The 19,812-nt window shown below is 44.0% G+C and overlaps 3 protein-coding genes across 10 annotated transcripts in view; all 3 read right to left on the bottom strand.

Annotated features, from left to right (window-relative positions):
• Nucleotides 1-6,845, bottom strand: part of rab11fip3 (RAB11 family interacting protein 3 (class II)) — a 33,055-nt gene extending 26,210 nt beyond the window's left edge. The window contains exons 1-3 of one of the 4 annotated variants that reach the window (XM_084670250.1): nucleotides 6,454-6,845; nucleotides 5,979-6,091; nucleotides 3,977-5,632 (exon numbers count right to left, since the gene is read on the bottom strand). In XM_084670250.1, coding sequence (XP_084526376.1) covers nucleotides 3,977-5,617 — 1,641 coding nt within the window. In that variant the 5' untranslated portion in view covers nucleotides 5,618-5,632; nucleotides 5,979-6,091; nucleotides 6,454-6,845. Of the gene's footprint in view, nucleotides 1-3,976 lie in introns of all 4 variants that reach the window. The other 3 variants (XM_084670248.1, XM_084670249.1, XM_084670247.1) reach the window with 3 other exon arrangements.
• Nucleotides 6,846-7,087: 242 nt separating this feature from the next.
• Nucleotides 7,088-12,089, bottom strand: decr2 (2,4-dienoyl CoA reductase 2, peroxisomal). 3 transcript variants are annotated; one of them, XM_084669713.1, is made up of 10 exons: nucleotides 11,422-12,089; nucleotides 11,086-11,205; nucleotides 10,845-10,913; nucleotides 10,181-10,232; nucleotides 9,954-10,089; nucleotides 9,491-9,615; nucleotides 9,242-9,335; nucleotides 9,042-9,146; nucleotides 8,445-8,691; nucleotides 7,088-7,903 (listed from the first exon to the last, which is right to left on the bottom strand). In XM_084669713.1, exons 2-9 carry the CDS (start codon nucleotides 11,181-11,183, stop codon nucleotides 8,471-8,473), a joined length of 900 nt encoding a protein of 299 aa, XP_084525839.1. In that variant the 5' UTR covers nucleotides 11,184-11,205; nucleotides 11,422-12,089; the 3' UTR covers nucleotides 7,088-7,903; nucleotides 8,445-8,470. The 3 variants fall into 3 exon arrangements, with proteins under 3 accessions (XP_084525839.1, XP_084525838.1, XP_084525837.1); XM_084669712.1 differs by having other exon boundaries at nucleotides 8,503-8,691; nucleotides 11,086-11,185; nucleotides 11,422-12,087; XM_084669711.1 differs by having other exon boundaries at nucleotides 8,503-8,691; nucleotides 11,422-12,084.
• Nucleotides 12,090-13,080: 991 nt separating this feature from the next.
• On the bottom strand, nucleotides 13,081-19,577 carry LOC146259470 (retinol dehydrogenase 13-like). Of its 3 annotated transcripts, none has more exons than XM_084669709.1 (7): nucleotides 19,416-19,577; nucleotides 15,585-15,703; nucleotides 15,264-15,419; nucleotides 15,043-15,147; nucleotides 14,726-14,938; nucleotides 14,475-14,576; nucleotides 13,081-13,897 (listed from the first exon to the last, which is right to left on the bottom strand). In XM_084669709.1, exons 1-7 carry the CDS (start codon nucleotides 19,478-19,480, stop codon nucleotides 13,581-13,583), a joined length of 1,077 nt encoding a protein of 358 aa, XP_084525835.1. In that variant the 5' UTR covers nucleotides 19,481-19,577; the 3' UTR covers nucleotides 13,081-13,580. The 3 variants fall into 3 exon arrangements, 2 of the variants coding, with proteins under 2 accessions (XP_084525835.1, XP_084525836.1); XM_084669710.1 differs by lacking the exon at nucleotides 19,416-19,577 and adding an exon at nucleotides 18,711-19,050; XR_014729490.1 differs by lacking the exons at nucleotides 13,081-13,897; nucleotides 14,475-14,576; nucleotides 14,726-14,938; ... (1 more) ...; nucleotides 15,264-15,419; nucleotides 19,416-19,577 and adding an exon at nucleotides 15,816-18,703 and having other exon boundaries at nucleotides 15,616-15,703.
• Nucleotides 19,578-19,812: the final 235 nt, after the last annotated feature.

Here is a 19,812-nt window from a genome sequence, read left to right as displayed (position 1 = left end):
CTTCATCAGCAGTAGATAGGAAGATGCATCAATGTCTAATAATGCAAGAGCTTTTTTGTGAACAGCAATATGTCCGAGAGGGATGGGGGAGGAGGGAGAGAGAGAGAAAGAGAGGGAGAGAAGGGATATTTCAGACTACACAGGGGACATTCCATTGAGGATTAGTGGGGCTGTACATAAAAGAGGGGCAGGGCAAGGCAGGGCTGGCTGGCTGCAGGAAGAGAGGCTGGCTGGCTGCAGGGGTTGGGTGAATGGACAAGAGCTGTCCGCCACAGAGCAGAAGACAGGGCTTTGTGTTGAATCAGGGTCAGAACCCTAGTGAGTGCTTTTTCACAATACTCCCTTCTAGATGACCCTTCTCCGGGGGGGCAGTCCTGACCCCAGTCAACGTGCTAACGAAGACGCTGAGTTAGGGGTCACAACGTGTTTACCCGCTCCTAAAGCCTCCAAGATGAATTTGTAGTTACAATAGAAAGATCGTCTTCACATCCCTGATCAATGCCCATTTCACTGCGGTTGAATTTAACTTGTCACGACCAAACTTAACAAAATACTAAACTTCCTAGTCTCCTTTATCTCTTGTGACCTTCGTTTAATACTGGATACTGGTCATGAATTCATTAGGTAGAGTCCCCTTTCGCAAGTATTTCCTGTTGATGTGCCTGTGTTTCCTTCTACTAATCACATCCCACTCCCACCTGGCGTACCCAGATCCTCTTCCTGGATAAGTTCCGGAATGATATTTGCATTCTGAACATTAATTCTGAGGTACCAGCAAACATATCAGGTCATTCATGCAAATAGTCTGTTATCATTCTCTCTCCACACACACCCATGTACCTCCACCAAAAGGAGACTTTCCTAAACCTAGCTTGTAGGGACAAAGTATGGTTTTGGGTTCATTAATTTCTCAGCTGTGGAGAAAACATAAGCTTACACAAGACTTAGGCGTGTCAACAGTGTTAACCACATTGTAATGAAATGATTTGCGAATCTTACAGGGAGAATAAAACAGCCACAAGGGCAGATAGCTAACCCTAACCATAAAGGGCTAAGCCAAGTAGTAAAAAAAATGGTATAGGCCTGTGAGTTTTTCACTCAAATCTTTAGTTTTACTGCTGCTGAAGGCCTGAAAATGGCCCCTAAGTAGCGGGTACATTTACTCAACCAAAATGATGATGGTTGCTTGGCCGTAATGTGAAACCTATGAGTAAGTGTGACAATATTCTACACTGTTCAGAGGGATTCGATCATAACTCAAAATTACCAATACAAAACCACATGTTCTACTTTTCTACGTTCGTAACCTACTTTTTAACTGACTTCATGTTTCACTCAAGCAGTTTTTTGGGTGAGAGAGAGCTTTCATCTGGGCTCTACATGGGCAGAGGAGGCTGTGTGGAACCACACCCACCAAAGACTGGTTGAATCAACCAACACCAAATCTATCTACCCAAAGGTTATTACGCAAGATTCTTCACATTCTAAAAATACATATGTCTAATCTGTTGCATTACTTTTTTCCCCTCATGAAAGGCAACCAGGTCTAATAAGCCATGCCTCTTTTCTCTTTCCAAAAAGGCAAGACATCCTCAAAGCAAGTGAACTTGGCTTGCCACAGTAAGGTGCAAAGTTGCCCTTTGGCTGTCTTGGGACACCGGACACTGTTTGAGCAAACACTCAAAGAGAGACACACTGAGTAATCCATCCACTCGTTCTAGTTAGCCGTCCAAAGCAAATCACAGAGAAACAAAAGACACAGAGGAAACCATAAGGATCCAAATACTACACCACACCACGCAAGGAGACCAGCAGAAACCACCCAAATACTACACCACACCACGCAAGGAGACCAGCAGAAACCACCCAAATACTACACCACACCACGCAAGGAGACCAGCAGAAACCACAGACAACCACTTTATTATCGCAAGCTTTCTACTGGGAGGCATTCACATCGCCATTAGATGGTCCTTTATCTTCCCCACACCAAAAACAAAGCATGGAGGAGATATCCTTGGAGGTGTTCCATCCACTGACGAGTCTGACACCCCCTCTCCTGGCATGTGAGAAGCACAGGGTCAACTTCAGGTGGTGGTGGGGGAGACGGGACACAAAACCAGGCCTTCTTACTCAGGAAAACACATTCTAAGCCTAATCCTACCAAATCAGTCTGGCTGGGGAGCCAGAGAGGGCTCCGGGGGGTGCATAGGGAGGAAGAGGGGCGACACAGGCTTTCTGAACTGGGGGAGGGGGATTAGATTAGTTGATTAGTCAGCCAGCAACAGAGCATGCTAATCTCACCCCACTGGAAACTGGAGAGAGATGTTTTTAAGCAAACTGTCGGGTCTAGTTGGTGATGGAATCACTGTGTGGGTTTGGTTGACTGTTGAGGTTTGAAAAGTAAAGTGAGTGTGCAGCGTGATGGCATGGTAGTGCTGGTGTGTTCAGAACATGAGAAAAAGTCTAAACGAAGTCCTTTGAAAGACAGGTGGACCCTTGTTAAAGGGCCATTCAAGAATAGGCCTACCTCGTTCAGAAACAACATGACACAGATTTTAACCATTCATTAACTGAAAAAGACCTTCAGCAGCTCCTTCTATCAGAGTGCAAGCCTGCTGGTAGTACCAGTTACATCAACATTTGCATCCAACCTTTTGCTGCTATTTGCAAATGAATGTTTGTTTAATTTTGTGGACCCTCTTATCAGATCTTTGGGGATAGCATAAAGACAAATCTGTTGGCCAAGAGATACAGTTCACTTTGTTTAATTTAAAAGCCTTGTCTTTGTTTAAGTACTGAGCTTTTGTATAAAAATACCACAACCAACACATCAACCCAACCCTGTAATTTTATTCGAACTATGATTAAGAATGACCCCGCAATGGCCTCGAAAAGGAATCAAGCTGGGTGGATCAAGCAGAGTAAAACATTTTAAGGGACTACGGGAAACCAAAACAAAGCAAGGAATTGGAGAGCCCTGTCTGCACACTAACACAGTGTCAAATAAAATACTGCAAGGCCATTTCCTCAGAGGGGATGGATGCCAATCAAACTAACATTTGACACATTCCAACTTCCCACAGCTTGACATTCACCTCCTGAGCAAAACCACAGGAACGATGGAATCCTGGAGCAGTGTGTGTTTTGGGGGGCTCTGCAGTCATAAGTGGGTCAGGGGTAGGGAAGGATCCACATTGTGTGAGATTCAATCCCTTAAATAACTGTCAGGTAAAATGGGAGAGCAAGTCATCATGAAAAGGCACAAGGCCTGCCGCAAGTCATTACAGTCAATATGTTCCGTCAGGATCGAAACTGTTTGACCCAAATCCCAATTTTTGGATAACCTCCAAACAGAGATTAAATATCAATCCACACAGATTTGTATATTGACTATAGGGTACGGGTAGGTTAGGTAAACCTATTAACTATTCTTCTGGTTTTAAACTGTTGTTGTATCAAGACAAAGTTAGACAATGATTAATGTACAAATCTTACAGATGATTGTGGATTCAAATAACAAAATGGCCAGTGGTTCTTCAGTATCGTAAACTGTAGGTATAAATGCTCAAGTTACCCAAGTTCTATTGTGTTTGTTGCCTATAACAGTAATTATTTTAGAGAGAATTTCCAACCCATCAAGACCCATTAGCTTACCTGCTCTGCTTAGGTTTGCATACAATCCTTCTATTTACTAGCTCCAAAAACAAATCCCTGAGGGCTTTCAGAATCTGGTACCACTGACATCAGAAGGGATAGATTTCAGTTGATGGAATTAACCGAGCTTTTACAGGAAGCTCTCTGAAGTAAAGTGGAAAATCAATAGTAAACCATTTACGCAAAAAAACTAGCCTCTTAGGATCTTAACAAGCATACAATAACCTTTTCAGGGTACTAAACCCCCATGACCTCATACTGCATCGTCCACCGAAAGGTTAAAAGGGCAAAACGGGTCTGAGAATGTGTGGAATCTCACCTGATCTGCCCCATAGGCTGCAGCAAATTCCAGAAACTCCTCAATCCTGACAAATCCATCTCCATCCTGATCTAAGGCGTCGAACACAGCTTTTAGAGGGGACTGGTCTTCCTCCCTCTGGTTCATCATGGGAACCCCAGCCATGGAGTCAGACACCACCATCTCAGAGAGAGAGAGGGTCTCCAATGTCTGTTCACTAGTCCATCCAGCCTCAGGAGAAATATCTGTCAACTCCTGGTCTGGAAAACCAAAGGCATCCGTTTTGTGACAATCCTGGTGTCTGACCTGATCCGTCGACCTGTCCCTATCGTCCTGTTCCGCTTGGGAAGTGAAAACGTTCCCCTCCTGTACACCCTTGAGTGTTTTCAGGTCTACCACTTCCTTATCGTGCAGCTCATCTGCGTTCAAGCTGTGGTCCAAAGCCATTTCCTCCTCTTCATGTTTGACATTGCAGAGAAAATTGTCCATCAAATCCAGGCAGGCATGCTCAGGGCTGCTGTCCCTGGGCAAGTCAACCAAACCCAAAGCGTCTCCATCAGAGAGAGACCCTCGAGGAGCATTTTTAGTCAATAGGACACTGCTTTGTAGCGATGACGAGTCCCCTTCACCTAGGTGCCCCGAGGACACGGTCAAGACAGGAGAAGCCAATGTGAGCTCCTGCTCCGGGTCCTCTGCATGTGTATCTGAAGGGGCACCTGTACTGGTGAGGAAGGTTAAACTGACAGGACACAGGCTGAGGCTGTGGTCCCCTTCAGGCACCTCCGAATCCAGCAACGGCAAGGATCCTTCCAGGGCCTCCCGCGGTTCCGTGTGGCCATCCGCAGGTTCAGCGTTGTGTGAGAGGCAACTCTCAGGTAAACCTTCAGGGCTTGTGTTACCGACTGTGACTGGATCAGTCACGGGTTCTTGGAATAAACCTTTGTTCCCAGTTTCAGGTGACACAGGCGACACAATTTCTCCGCCCAGCGAGGGAGGGAGGCCTCTGTACTGATCCAGTAGCGGGAGTAACAGCTCCCCACTGACACCCTGTGGGTTTGCTTCTACAGGAGGATGACTGGGGCTGGGGCAGGGTTCAGAGAGTAGATCAACCAACAGAGACTCTGTGTTGGTATCTAGAGTTCTATCAGAAACCTTTTGGGGGGAGGGACAGTCACGGATGGATGTCAGCTGGTCAAGACTGCTGGCAGATTCAGGGTCATTCCTAGGTGCCTCCTCACCTGCTAAGTTGTCCCCGAGCCAGTCATCGGTGTTGGAAAGTGAAAAGGGATCTGAGAAACAACCATCACTGCTACCCCCTTGTCCTTCGGTTTTGTCCGGAAGAGCCAATATCCCTTGAGTAGTAATCTTATGATCACCTTCAAAATGATTTGATTGTTCTGTCTCCCTTTGCAAAATTGGCCCTCCCGTATAACTGGAGCCCCTAAAAAGGCTGTCAAGATTTAAGGCATTTTCGTGGAAAATTTCCTCAAGGCTTAAAGAGATATTTTGGTCATCCCTTTGAAAATCCAAACCTGTCTGGCTATTTTGTTTCTGAGGCAAGACAGGTCCTTTCTCTGAACTAAGAAGAAACCCATGGGAAAGTTTATGTTCGGAATCCCACTCCGAATGCCCCAAAGGGCTTGATATAAAAGTTTGTTCCATTTAAGCAAATTCTTCCTGAGCAAGGGAGGAAAAGAAAGCTGTCTGTATTATTTGACAGTCAATGTCCACATTTTCCTCACACGAATTATCGTCATAATGCCACACATGGCGTTGGACGTCACCAACATGGATCCATGGGTAGTTGTCAGTGTAGTGAACCCATAGACACCTATCTCAAACTTACAGAATCGATCCTAAGTTTATGTGCTAGGCGTGACATGCAAAACATATGAACGTCATCTTAATTCCTTTGACTGCATAAACATACTTTGCTGATAGTTTACAAAGAGTACAGAAAATTTGGCATTGTAATCAATGTTTCCGGGGCAACAACTTTTCACAGGTTGTGTCTATGTCTTACCTTAAAAGGCATATTGTTGTACGGGTGCATCACCTTGCTAGACAACTACAGGTCAAGATTGTATCATTGGTAGATCTAGCTCAGTAATCACCGTGTATTGCCATATCATATCGCTAAAACAGATTAAGAAAAATGTCAATTAAGTCAAACGAGCTAGCTACTTGAACCTGGCAAATCCGGCAAAATATGACCACTCTCCAGCTGGCTAATTACTGATGCTATCAAGTGCACTTTCAACCTTTCCTTATCGCTAACACAATTCAATTTCTCTACGGTTTATGCAGACATTCAAGTTAAAATACCGACTAGTACAGATGTTTTTAAATTCAGAGCATCCTGTTTGGAGCCGCGGCGCAGTCGCTAAACTAGATGGCTAAGCTAGCTCGCTTGTTGGCTAACGAGCTAACTGGCCGACTCGTCTGTATCTGCCTCTTTTAGTCCAATCAGTTAGCTAGTTAGCTCAAAAAAGACTGACTGGTCCGCCGATTCCTCCTCTTCAAAATGATCCCCATGTCCTCAATGATGTTTGAGGTTGACGCTATAAACTACGATTGTATTCTTGAATTTGCCAGCCAAGATTTTTCCTCCCGAATCATAGAAGATATTCCAAGCAAGAACCTTCCACCTGTGTCAGTCAGGAAGAGAGGAATAACAACGTTCGCTGGTCCAAAAAATCGAGATGCCAAATTATCTCTGACATGCTACAGCAGTAACAACAATATATGCTGGCACTTAAATACTCAAACAGCGATACAAAAATGTTCAAAAGTCCATTTAAATACACCGAGGTTACACCGAGGCCAAACGCACTCGCATCATCAGCATCAGCAACGATGTCCCTGTTCTCCGCTCCTCCTCAGCCGCATACACTGTTGACGTTTCACGCACGCGTAGAGAATGAACCGCAGTCTCCTAAACGGGGGTGTAAAATGCCAAATAAACATCCTACTTATTGAACAGTTTACCAATGGTCAGAAATAAATTGCATTCGTGAATGCATGATGCAACGCCAAATGTGATGTCCATGGTGTGTATCTGAAGTGGTGTATTTATTGTCAGATTTAGCCTAGAGGTAATACGATGAAAAAAAAAACAAAGGCCATAAGCGATTATAGTTACTGCTGTTTATTACAAATTCCAACCGTATTATTCACAATACATTGTAATTATGTGCCAACTGCATCATCAAATTGTGCCGCATGATACATCAGCGCCCTCATCCGGCCGTTTCAATAGATGCATGATTATTTGAAGGGGGAAAAAACGTTCTAAAATCTGATCTGTCGCTCTCGGTCGGAATTCATCCCAATACATCTTTCAAGTAGGTCACATAGATATCAATCTACAGATGTTGTTCTGAGCTCTCCGCTGGAACTAGGTAAATATAGACTAATTAAAATTACTTCGGACTACTTGGGTATGTTTTCCCTGTGTTCACACACCCCTGCACTCTGGCTTGTGATGAAAACTGTGCGGAAAAAAGGGTCTACACAAGCTTGATTAAGAAAAGTACATGCACACATCTGCCTTCAGAAACCCATCAGACAGTTTTTTGTCATCCTACAAATAAGAGCAGGAAGCATCAGGACAGTGACAATGCTTAATGTAAAATGTTGGTGCTTTACATTGATATTCAATATATTATCAACACCTCTTAATTATTTATTGAAGTTAATGATTTGTCACGTTGAGTTATTCATCCTTAGACTTCAAATATGATTTGGTCCCTCTTTTTCTACATTTTCTTGACTACGTCAGTGTTTGTCTTTGATTATCATTAGCACCATGAACTTGGGGGTCACAGAAAACAGCATAGGCAGCTTCAGGTAACACTAAACAAAATGGCACATCAAGGACAAAGGCAGTTGGAGTTTTGTCCATCTTCACCATTCACTTGTTCCTTTTCATTTCTGATGACCAGTAACCTGAAAACAAAAGAATTATCATGTTCATCAGTCAGCATTGTTTAAAAACCCTCCTCTCTATTGTGTCCCGAAGCCCTCACTTCAGAAAGAGAGAAAAATAGAACACAAGTCAGCCAAATATAACTGAGATCACAAAAAAAGCAAACTATGCCACTGCTCCAGAAAAAGTAGCTTTTAATATTAAACATGTATGCCCCACTAATTAGATAGTGGAGTTGCTGAACTATCTCCACACCACACCACGGTCCAAGGACCCCCCCCCCTCCTTGTCCCCCCCCCCTCCTTGTCTCCCCCCCCACCCCCTCCTTGTCTCCTCCTCCCTACAGCTCCTTGTCTCCTCCTCCCTACAGCTCCTTGTCTCCTCCTCCCCACAGCTCCTTGTCTCCTCCTCCCTACAGCTCCTTGTCTCCTCCTCCCTACAGTTCCTTGTCTCCTCCTCCCTACAGCTCCTTGTCTCCTCTTCCCCACAGCTCCTTGTCTCCCCCCCCCCCTCCTTGTCTCCTCCTCCCCACAGCTCCGTCTCTTCTGCCGTCCTACACACCTGGGTGACGGAGGAGAGGAGCCGTGTCAGAGTTTAGCAGATTGAGAGGAGGCTATACCCAGCAGCATGGATACGTCATTGGCAGAGGTCAACCAGCTGCCACCGTCCGCCACCAAGATGGCGCCCGTCACGTAGGAAGAGGCGCGGCTGGCCAGGAACAGAACGCTGTGGGCCATCTCCGTCTTGTTCCCCGCCCGCTGCAGAGGGATGGACTGGAAGGCTCCGGAGGTCTCCCCTCTGGGACCACCTAGGGACAGGGAGACAGAGGGGTGAGAACGTTTTACGTTTAGTTATTTAGCAGAGGCTCTTATCCAGAGCGACTTACAGTAAGTACAGGGACTATCCCCCGAGGCAAGTAGGGTGAAGTGCCTTGCCCAAGGACACAACATCATTTTGCACAGTCAGGGAATCGAACCAGCAACCTTTTGATTACTAGCCCGATTCCCTAACCGCTCAGCCACCTGAATCACCTGAATCACCTGAACATGGGTGCTGATAACTATTTTGGGCCCCATGAAGAGATCGCGATCCCCCCTCTCCCCCTCTCCCCCCACACACACACAGAAATATATTTTTTGATGTTTTGAAGCAACTCACCCAGCCTACGGAACCCCTCAGTCCCAGAGATCGGCCCAGGAGCCAGGGTGTTGACCCGGACCCCACTGGGCCCCCATTCCACAGCCAGATGCTTGGTCATGGCATCTGGGGGTCAGATGGGAGATAGGAGAAGTCAAAGTCACAGAATGAGTTGCAAAATCTGAGTAAGGAATTATTAATTGTGAAGAACTTTTTCGTACCGTTGGCGGCCTTGGCTGACCCAGCATGCACCTGGAGTCCTTGGCCTCTGTAGCCAAGGGTTGCAGAGATGTTCACTATAGAACCTCCATGATCCTGAACACAAAAAAAAATCACAAATCGTCTTGCATCTTTATATTAACCTACGCTTTACCCGTACTAGATTATTTAACTGTTAGATTTTATTTACACAAAGACCTTTAGTGCAATTGTTTCTTTTCAGATTGTTGGAGGCTGGTAGTGGTCAGTACCTTCAACCACTTCTCATAGACCACCTTGCTGGTGTTGAACGTGCCCATTGTGTCGATCTCCATCACCGTTTTAAAGGCATTGAAGGACAAGGATGTTGCTGGACAAAGGAAGTTTCCAGCAGCATCTGAAAAACAAAACAAATCAGGTGTCTTGAATTCAGATGACAGTTTGTGGTAAATATGTACATTTGTACCTAATTTCACATTTAAACATGTGTTGCATTGAGATGATGGAATATGTAAAATAAAATGTGAATTAAAATGTGACCTATTAAATACATCAAGTATAATCTAAAAGTAAAGAGAAATTCTTTGTTCTTAATGTGCAAGAAGAAATCTGTATCTTCGCATTATCACAACATGACATAAGAGCTGGAGGAGATTATTTGATGGTCTCTGAAGATACACACAGATGTAACTCGCGAAAAGTTAATCATTCAACCGGAGAACTACAACCACGGACTGTTAATGAGGATGTCGATCCGTCCCAGCTCCTTCAGCGTGTCGTCCACAGCAGCTCCGATCGTCTCAGGCTGACGCACGTCAATGCACAGGGGGAGGCAACGACGACCAGTGGCTGCGGTCAGCTTATTAGCAGCCTGGAAGAAAAAAATTGGCGTCATCATTTGTACTTTTAGTAAGATTTTTTTTTTTTTTTTTTGTTAACTGTAACTGTCAATCTTAGGCTACCTCTCTTAGCTTATCCTGGTTTCTGCTGGCAATAACGGTGTCACATCCGTGTCTGAAAGAGAGTTAAGTATTCAGGTGAAACATTGAACGTGCAGGCATAAAGAAGAAGAGGAGGGGTAAGACACCTTTTGTGATACAATACTGTAGCTACAAGATGGATGGGAAATATATAAAAGGTGAAAGGCAAAGGACTAGTAAGTATTAAATATGTACGATGCATAACAAAATAATAAACAAATCTAGCATAATAAATACATTTAAAATCATAATAAAATCTCCACAATAATACTGGTAGTCACTCCAGGGTCGTTCTCTGTTACAGAACGACCCCGGCCCCACATTAAAGAAAGGAAAAATGATCTGGCCCTTGCAGAAAAAGGTTTGGGGACCCCTGCTCTATAGTTCTTGTTCCCCTGCTCTAGGCTTCTTGTTCTCTCCTCTCCTCTCCTTTCACTTCAGGTGTGAAAAAAAAAAATGGTATGTGTAAATGTTCAGTAGTATGAATGTGTGTAAATATTTCACGTGTGAATGTGTTTCCTCATAAGTGATAAGCTTTGAACAGGGTTAGAGTTGTGAAGACAGAGACCAAAGTTCTGATAATACCTGGGGTTAAAGTACAGTTCACTTAATGATGAGGCACGAGGAGTATGGCCTTTGCAGGTACCTCATTAAAATTTCAGCTATGCGGAGTCCAATTCCAGACCCTCCACCAGTGATGAAAGCCACTTGGTCTCTGAATGAAAAAAATACGAATAAACTTTGCATAAATCTCGTCCTGTCATCTCTGTTTCTTACGTAAGGTTCTGTAACGAGCAGTACCATAACATTTCAACCTTTCATAAGGCATATACAACAACATCCTCTGCTAAGATACACTGCTGTGGTTTTTAGCCACAGCCACTTACTTGAGTAGATCAGGACTGTAGATGTGTGTGTATGAAGTCATGCAGTCATCTGTGTCGACATCCTCGGGCAAGTCCCCCACTCTTCGCGGCTGTGCCATACCTACTGACAGGCAAAACCAACTGAAACAAATTAAAGCACATTCATGAACATGAATCGCATTGCAAATTGTTGTAGGTGACACCCCTACGTACGCCCACATACAGTCGTGAAACATAAAAAGTATCGACCATAAGTTATCTAACTTAGCGATTAGACTACGTCTCTGTTTCTTTGCCTAAAAAACAATCACTACCAAGTCGTACAGTTAAAACATTGTCGTTGCACTTCAAACTCACCAAGACAAACTGTGCTAGCTTGATCCAAAACGCCTGGCTAAACACGACTGAAGACTTCACCAAAGCAGAAAAAAGCCAAGCAAATATGCCCCCTGAACATCAAAATACATTACACTTTGGACCATTTTGTAATAGGTGCATTGTGGGCAATGTAGTCAGTGAAGTTGCATGTTCAAGAGCACAAATTGACCCAGTTTTTGACAGGTTCAGGTTCAGAATCAGAACATGCTAAAGATAATTTTTATATTTTCAATATACTAAACCAGCAGTCATGCATGCAAAAGGACAAAGATCTGAATCTTGATTTAACCGGCTCGCGGCTGGTTAAAATGTTTATGCTACTTCAAGGCCAGAAAAGATGTTCAAAACATCATTGTTCTACAGAATACCTCAATCAAGGTCAAAAGTAGTACCTTTGTAGCTTTAACTTTCACTCAAAGTTCTATATTAGTTAAACACAGTCCTGGTTTACAATCCTGAAGACAGAAAGATAACACTTATTTCAAAATGTTACATCCAAAAACTGAAATACATTCATAATGTTCAAGGTCATGTCATGAGGTCATGAGTCTTGCAGAAATGGATCCCTTTTTCCTCCTCCAGTGACTGTTGTTTTACGATGGCTCCACATATCCGTCTTCGTTTGCAAACCGACACCAGATTAGCTGCTAGCCTGGATGCTGCTAGTGTCCCGGATCGATTCTCAGCACGGTGCATTACCACGGAGAAAGCCCTCGTCTCATGTGAAGTAGGGGATTTATCGATGGGAAGAGCCCCATGAAATGGATCGCTGAAACAGTACAGGGTTCAACTCTGCTGAAGCACTCAGCCTACATGGCTACTCTGCTTAGTGTCTGGAGAGAAATGACCACAATTTTGTACAGATTAACTAATGGTTGTATTTTATGTTCTGCTTCACAGTGAAAGGAATATGTGCATTAGAGCAGGCAATATTTCTGATAGTTTTCAGGACATGAGCCACACAGTCAATCCAGCATATAGTGTTGTAGATGGTTGAATTCCGAGGACAAATTTGATAAGGATAAATACATACTCGTTAGTAATACACCACAAAGAGCCTGAGATTAAATGTACATAATTTCAGGTCTGATAAGAATTGACACATCCGAACGAAGCTTCATTCTTTGTAGTTCATCGGCTGTAACCCCCAGATGGCGATATCGAGTTGCTTCCAACCAGAGAGGGGTAAACACACAGAGCCATTGGCTATTTAAAAATGATAAGATCAAGAGAGACAAGAGCGAAACCATAAACAAATGCACAAATGCCTAAAACGAGTAAAACGGATTGCTTTGGGGCTCTGGACTCCAAAGTACACAATATATCACGTGTTCCTGGGCAAATCCTTGGTGTGTGTTCTAAGATATGAGGACGCGAGGTAAATCTTGTTAAGGGGTTGTGAGTGCTTTGAATGTAATTACCCCCCAAGCCAATTCATGATTAGGATACAACCTAACATTTCAGGACTGGTCATTAAACATTATTGTCATGTAGTTTTCTTCACTGCATTAACAGGCAAAGTACCATGTTTTTTTTAATGATTTTGAATCTACATCTAGGGGGGCCACAAGGGGTCCAAGCTTGTCATCACATGGACCAACCCTGTGCCTCATTGCTCAATAACAGTTTATTCAATGATAAATGTCCCTTAAGCTTTTAATAATAAACTGTGCATTGAATTTTCAGATGTCAGTTGTTTAAATAAATTACAAGGAATATTTCCCCTTGAGCCCCTTCAATAGCTCCACGGAGCAACAGAAGTGTCTACCACTAGATCACATTCTGTATCAGAGGACAGTCATTAAAGATATGGAATATCCTAAAGAGATCTCAGAGGACTTTAGTTTGTGGTACAGTTCTACACATCCAATTTACATAAATATTACTTCATTGTGACAATAGTTTAAATGAAACCTGTTGACGTGATTGTCAAGACATAAAAAAATAATATTTTGGGTGCTCAACAAGTCACTTTTGTCTCAATGCCTTTCAAGAATCACCCAATACACAGTCAAAATAAGTCATTAAGAAAAATGCATTCTCAATTAAATAGTTCCACTAAGGCTCCTGTCCCTGTCAGAGCCCAGATGAATTCTCTAGGTCTCCATGGCTACAGTGTCAGACTGACAGACAAAAGTTCAGGGCTCCCTCCTTGTGTCTGTGTCTGTGCTGCAGGGATGGGGACCAGTCTCTGCGGGTGCTGCTGTCGGCGTGGGCGTCTTGGCCTGCTCCTTCTCCGTGTCCCCTCCCGTCAGTTCCAGCCCCACCAGCCTGGCGCTGGCATCCCACAGCCTGCTGGACACCTCCTGGTCGAGGGAGTTGGGTGCCGGTTCCTTCTCCGTCATCACGTCGTAGTAGCGTCCCGACACCCCCTGGAGCTCCTCGGCCACCGCCAGGTAGACGCTGGGCTGGGCTCCCAGCTCCGGACCCTTCACCAGTAACGTGAAGAAAGGACCTGCAGGAAGAACCGAAGAGAAGTCAGATGGCTGAGCGGTTAGGGAATCGGGCTATTAAATCAGAAGGTTGGCGGTTCGATTCCCGGCCGTTGACAAATGACATTGTGTCCTTGGGCAAGGCACTTCACCCTACTTGCCTCGGGGGAATGTCCCTGTACTTACTGTAAGTTGCTCTGGATAAGTGCGTCTGCAAAATGACTAAATAGTGAAGGGGCAGTAGAAGGCTCCAGTACAGTGAATGTAGGCTGAGTTTATTCAGACAATGTTTGAGGAGAAGGTGGGGAAGTATGGCAGTAATGTAGAGTTGGGGTCAGTTCAAGATCGAGTGCGAAAGAGCTTATACTAACAGCTGGGAGAAAACTCATTTGGTCAATGGAAAATAAAATAATCTGTGAAAGTGAGGGCAATTTAGAGTACAATATGGTGAATTACGACCACATGACACATTTATGTGCAACAACATGCACAAAACGCTAATGGATCTACACATTCTAGACGACATCTGAATAATTAAACATCTGCTGTACATATAACATAACTTAGTATCAACAACCAATTAAACGACTTTGTACTCACTCAGTACTGAGCTGGAGAACTGTGATTGGTGCAGGCCAGTGTGTCTCCCCAGGTCTGTTGCAACAACCCCTGGGTGCAGGGCATTTACAGTTACCCCAGTCCCTGTCGACAACAACACACATGAAAGGTAAATGCTACAATGTAGGATTGGTGTTGTAATCCAGACCAAACAGTGAACAAAAATACAGTGCCCCTACCCCCACACACGTACTTATACAGCATACCAACTGCTCACACAGAGCCAAACTTGCCTTCAAGCCTCTTTGCGAGCTCTCTGGTGAATAAAACGTTGGCCAGCTTGCTTTGGCAGTAGGCCCGCTTGGTGTCAAACTTCTTCTTCTCCCAGTTGAGGTCATTAAAGTCTATTTCCCCAACGATGTGAGCGAGAGAAGCCAGGTTGATCACTCTACTGGGGGCTGACTCCTTTAACTTGTCCAGCAGAAGATTTGTTAGCAAAAAATGTCCTGAAAAAAAGGGTTATCCAGAAAGTATTACTCATTTGCATGACAACCGGCCAGATCAAGCCAGGTATTGTCCACGTGACCTAGATAGAAAGTCAAAAGCTTACCTAAGTGGTTGACTCCAAACTGCATATCAAAGCCATCCTCAGTTTTGCCAGCAGGGCATCTCATCACACCTGCGTTGTTGATCAGTATATCCACACGTTTCTCCTCTGCAGTACAAAACACACATCAAACACGCATTGAAGAAAGAAAAAAAAAAATCACACTTAGTGGCCAAGAGATCCTCTTGCATCATCGTGTTGTTTTCCATGCAGCGCTTCCATACCGCGTTTAATCCTCTCTGCAAACTGGCGGATGGATTTGATGGAGGCCAGGTCGATGTGGTGCGCGTACACGTGAGGGTTCAGAGTCTTCCCCCGAATCTCCTTGGCAGCAGCCTCACACTTCTCCATGTCCCTGCATCCCATAATGACACGACCCCCTGTCGGTATGGAGACGAGAAGAGGTCCAAGTAGGCAATCATGAAACTACCACAACGATGAGTTTACGACATTAACAACTAAGGCTGGCTTAGAACTACATTTCCCATCTCCACAAACCATACTGGGGTGTCTAGACTGGATCCATTCACAGCTCAGTAGCCTACCTCTCTTTGCCAGTTCTCGAGCTGTTTCTTTCCCGATGCCTGTGTTGGCTCCTGTTATGACCACTGTCTTCCCTTTGATGGTGGCTTTGCTGGGACAGGGGCCACCTGTCAAATGGTTCCTATGAACACCACAGTAGTTCAAGTGCAGTGGCAGCTGCTGGTCTTTCGAAGAGGAGAAGCTAATTTTCTCGCCTACATCATAAAAATGCTTGATTGAATGCTTGGCTGGACCAGATGTTAGTTTCCTCCAGGATCACAATGGCTCTTATTGAGAGACTTGTTGCTCTTGTTGGTTAGTTATAACAGATTTAAACTTTTGTACTCGCTGTGAGATATTTTACTGTTGATTGTTCTTCTACAGGTACACTCTCGCACTTTTTGAGTTTCATGTATAATTGTAACTTATTTAACTGCATGCTCTCATGGTTCTTCCCTTTGGCACTTATCTGTTTTTTCACAATGTATGCTTTACGTTTTGGCTGCTTGCAATGTTTGGGGCTACCTCGTTGTTATGATCAGTGATCTATGCTCTTTTGTTAAGCTCTCTCTTGGAAGTCGCTTTGGATTAAAGTGTCTGCTAAATGCATAAATGTAAAAGTTGTCCATTTATTTACACGTAGATTCTGCCCTAAGTTAATCTAAAAATGCTCTGTGACCCTGTTGTACCAACTAGGCGTCTTTTCCAGTGACTTGACCAGTGTCCTCTCTACGGCCAGCAGTGCAAGGCTGCTTGAACGGCCTTGGCCCATTGTGTTACGGGCGTAGGACTTGAGCCGCTTTAAACAGGAAAAGCTCCTTTCTACACCTGCAGATGTAGCTCCAATTGTTGCCACTAATGAGAAAAGTTTGTAAAGCTGAGGCATTGCACTGTCCAACTCCATGTCTTTAAGGAACACCAAGTAATCACACAGCTTTCCCCTGTTGCCCTGCAAGTCCTGATCTGAATACAAGACTTGAAGTTCAGACCTCAGTCTCCCTGAATCAAAGTGACGGCCATAACTTTTCAGGACACTTTGGAAAGCCTCCTCTGGAAACACTCGTCTCATGTCGTCAAATTTCCCTGGATTGACCAATTCTAAGAAGAGCATTCTTTCCAAATTTGAAAAACGTAGAGGAATCTGCTCCAAGATGTTATCAAGGATGGCCATGTACAGATTTCTGTAGCGCTCTTGGGGATCCTGGATCAGACGGCGCTTTCTCCTTGGCTCATCCCGTGGGTCTGATGTGAGATCTGCTGCTTTGGCATAAACAGCTTGGAAAGCCCACTCTGACCTCTTCTCTTTGACAAATGCAAGAACAGACTCAATTATTTTCTTGCAGTAAAGGACATCCATAGCCCTCTGCTGGACAATACCAAAGACCACATCAGTCTCTGAGAAGATTTGTTCATATGTGTACAACATGAACACAAACTCAAAATCATCCAGTTTCCTCACAAAGCCTTTGGCACAATCCAGTGTATCATCATCCATTGTCGTATCTGCAATGATGTTATCAAATATCTGCAGGAGACCATCATAATTGTTGGCCACAGTGCTCACTATCCGTGAGGTGAAATTCCATCGAGAAGGAGCGTTCCTGGGCAAGCTTGAACAACTTGCAGACTCCAGAATAGACGTCCTCTTTGTGGATTTGGAAAAAAATGTGGCAAACCCAGAGAGTGATGCAAAAAACATTCTGCACTCGGGCAAGCATTTAGCACCCTGGGACAGCACCAGATTCAGTCTGTGTGCATAGCAATGCACAAACATGGCACTGGGGGCTATTGCTTTCACTTTGGCCTGCAGACCATTGAGAGCTGAAGGCAGGACAGCAGCCCCATCATAGGTCTGTGCCACAAGCTTATTCTTAAAATTGTAGCCCTGCATGTTTTCATTTAATACATCAAAAACAGACTGAGCCTCTCGGCCCCCAGAAACATTGAAAAATCCAATAAAGCGCTCCTGAATTTGACCTGCACTATCCACATAGCGAACAATGACAGAGAGTTGGGCAAGGCCGGATACGTCAGTTGTTTCATCCACTTGCCATCCAAAAAAGGGAGCGTCGTGAATTTCATCTCTGATCACATCAGAAACGGTGGCTGCGAGAGCAAAGATCAAGTCATTTTGAATAGTATGGGACATACCAGACAATACAGTTGAGGACTCGAATTGTGCGGACAAGACAGAGTCATATTTAGCTAATGTTTCTGCGAACTCCCTGTAATTCCCCTTGTTGGATGATTCACTACTCTCATCATGTCCCCTAAACGACAGCTCCTGCCGGCCAAGCAAGGATGTCACATCGATAAGGCGTTTTAGAAAGGCCCTGTTTTGTTTGACCGTTTCATTATGTTTAGCCACTTGTATGCGAGCACCTTCATTGATTCCATGCTCAACCTTGATCTTGCCCATGCAACTTAATCTTGCACATGCACTCACATGTTCATTGCTCTTTTCATGCCTTTTATATGCCCTGTCAAAGTTAGACAAATCTCCAAACCCCACCTTTGACCAAACAACACATCCGTGAGATGGTTTCATCAAGAGGCATGGCCAGCAGTACATTTTCTTTGTCAAAGCACTTCCAGTCAGCCAGCTAACTTTGTCATACCAGGAGAGCTGAAAAGACCTGTTACTTTGCCCCATCTTATGCACTATATCAATCTTGGGTGTTGATCTGCCCTGCTGTTTAATTCTAAGTTTCTCCTCGTAAGGAAGACTTTCAAATGGCTTTGCCAAAATCAGGTCGACAATATTAGCATCGTCTGCCATCGTGTGCAGTTTGCTAACGCTAGCTTGCTACTCTACCTTGCTACTCTAGTTCACCCCTACGACACTAGACTAGCCTACTGCACGGAGTTAATGAACGAACGATCAAACCAAACAATATTAAACTTGCGGGAGGAATTGTGGGAATTCGGTTCAACTGAAACAAGGAATGTGGTGTATAAATTTATGAAATAGCAATAGCTACGCAAAAGCTCGGAGTCCAGGCCAGCTCACTCCTCCATTCACTCTCAGAGACGCTGAGCGTCCGTGGGCGGAACATAATGGCAGCATTTACCCAATGACCGTATAGTCAGAGAATGTCTTATGTGGAGAACTGCCACTCTCTGGAAACTTACGGGCAACAACGACTCACCCTGTAAAATCAAAAGGACATGAATACTCGTTGATTCAATTATAATCCATATTGAACTTGCAAAAACTACAATTAAATCAGAGATTTCTCAACGACTATCAGGCAAAAGAGACACATTTAGCCGTCTAGCTCCATGGACTCCCATTCATATTGCGCTCTTCCGCGATCACCCCCAGTGGAACTCAAATTTGGTACAATGGGGCTTAATGGACAGGCTCTCCGTGATAAAAAAAAAAGAGTTCAAAGCAGCTACATTGAAATCCATGGACGCCAAGCTTCAACAGGGAAATGCACTGTGACGCTGAATGTATGAGAAGTGATTGAGTCAGTCGACCTGCTAATATAGCTGATTCTGAACGAACTCGTCTTCGAGATAAACGTGTTCTTAGGCATTTAAAATGTTAACACTATAGCAAATATTTGACCATTCATTTTTTCTTACATTTTAGAGGAAGTTGAGCTTCCTTGGCAACATGAAAAGCCTCGTTATGTCATGCACTTCAATTGAGAATTTGCATTTGTGGACAACTTTCAACACAATCATAATGATGTATTCAATGACAACAGCATGCATAAATGACTCTAACCTAGATCCTTTACATATAGCAGCGGTTGATTGATGATTACATATATGAACTAAAAACACTAAAAAAATTATGAGATATCCTCCTCTGTCAAGCTAACCAGTTGGGTTGTGATACTCACTTCAGTAACACAGCGCACCCAAACACTGTTCCAAACACCGAAACTGGTAATATATATCTGCTCATTGTTAGCCAGGAATATAGACGTTAAAACAACATTAAATCACTTGTGTAACTTCCTATAGCAGGTTTGAGGATGCTACTCAAGCACAAGGTTAAAGGCGCACGCTAATAGACGTCACTCACCATGTAGCCTACCCCTCGGCCAATCCGATGAGGAGAGGAGCAAGAGCTCTTGAGAGGGCTGTGGGAAATGTAGTGAATAACATGAACCTCCGCTCACATTAGTTTAACGCAAAACGATTTATTTAATATATATTTAATTATATATCCCGAGTAGCAGACCACCTCAAAACGATGTGAAAAGTTTAGATACATTGTGAAATGTGAAAAGGCTT

Source organism: Hypomesus nipponensis, chromosome 13 (genome assembly GCF_054491055.1).
Source record: "Hypomesus nipponensis isolate SF chromosome 13, ASM5449105v1, whole genome shotgun sequence".
Classification (NCBI taxonomy): Eukaryota; Metazoa; Chordata; class Actinopteri; order Osmeriformes; family Osmeridae; genus Hypomesus; species Hypomesus nipponensis.
The sequence above is the reverse complement of the archived record's forward strand: the minus strand, read 5'-3'. Positions and strand labels throughout refer to the sequence as shown.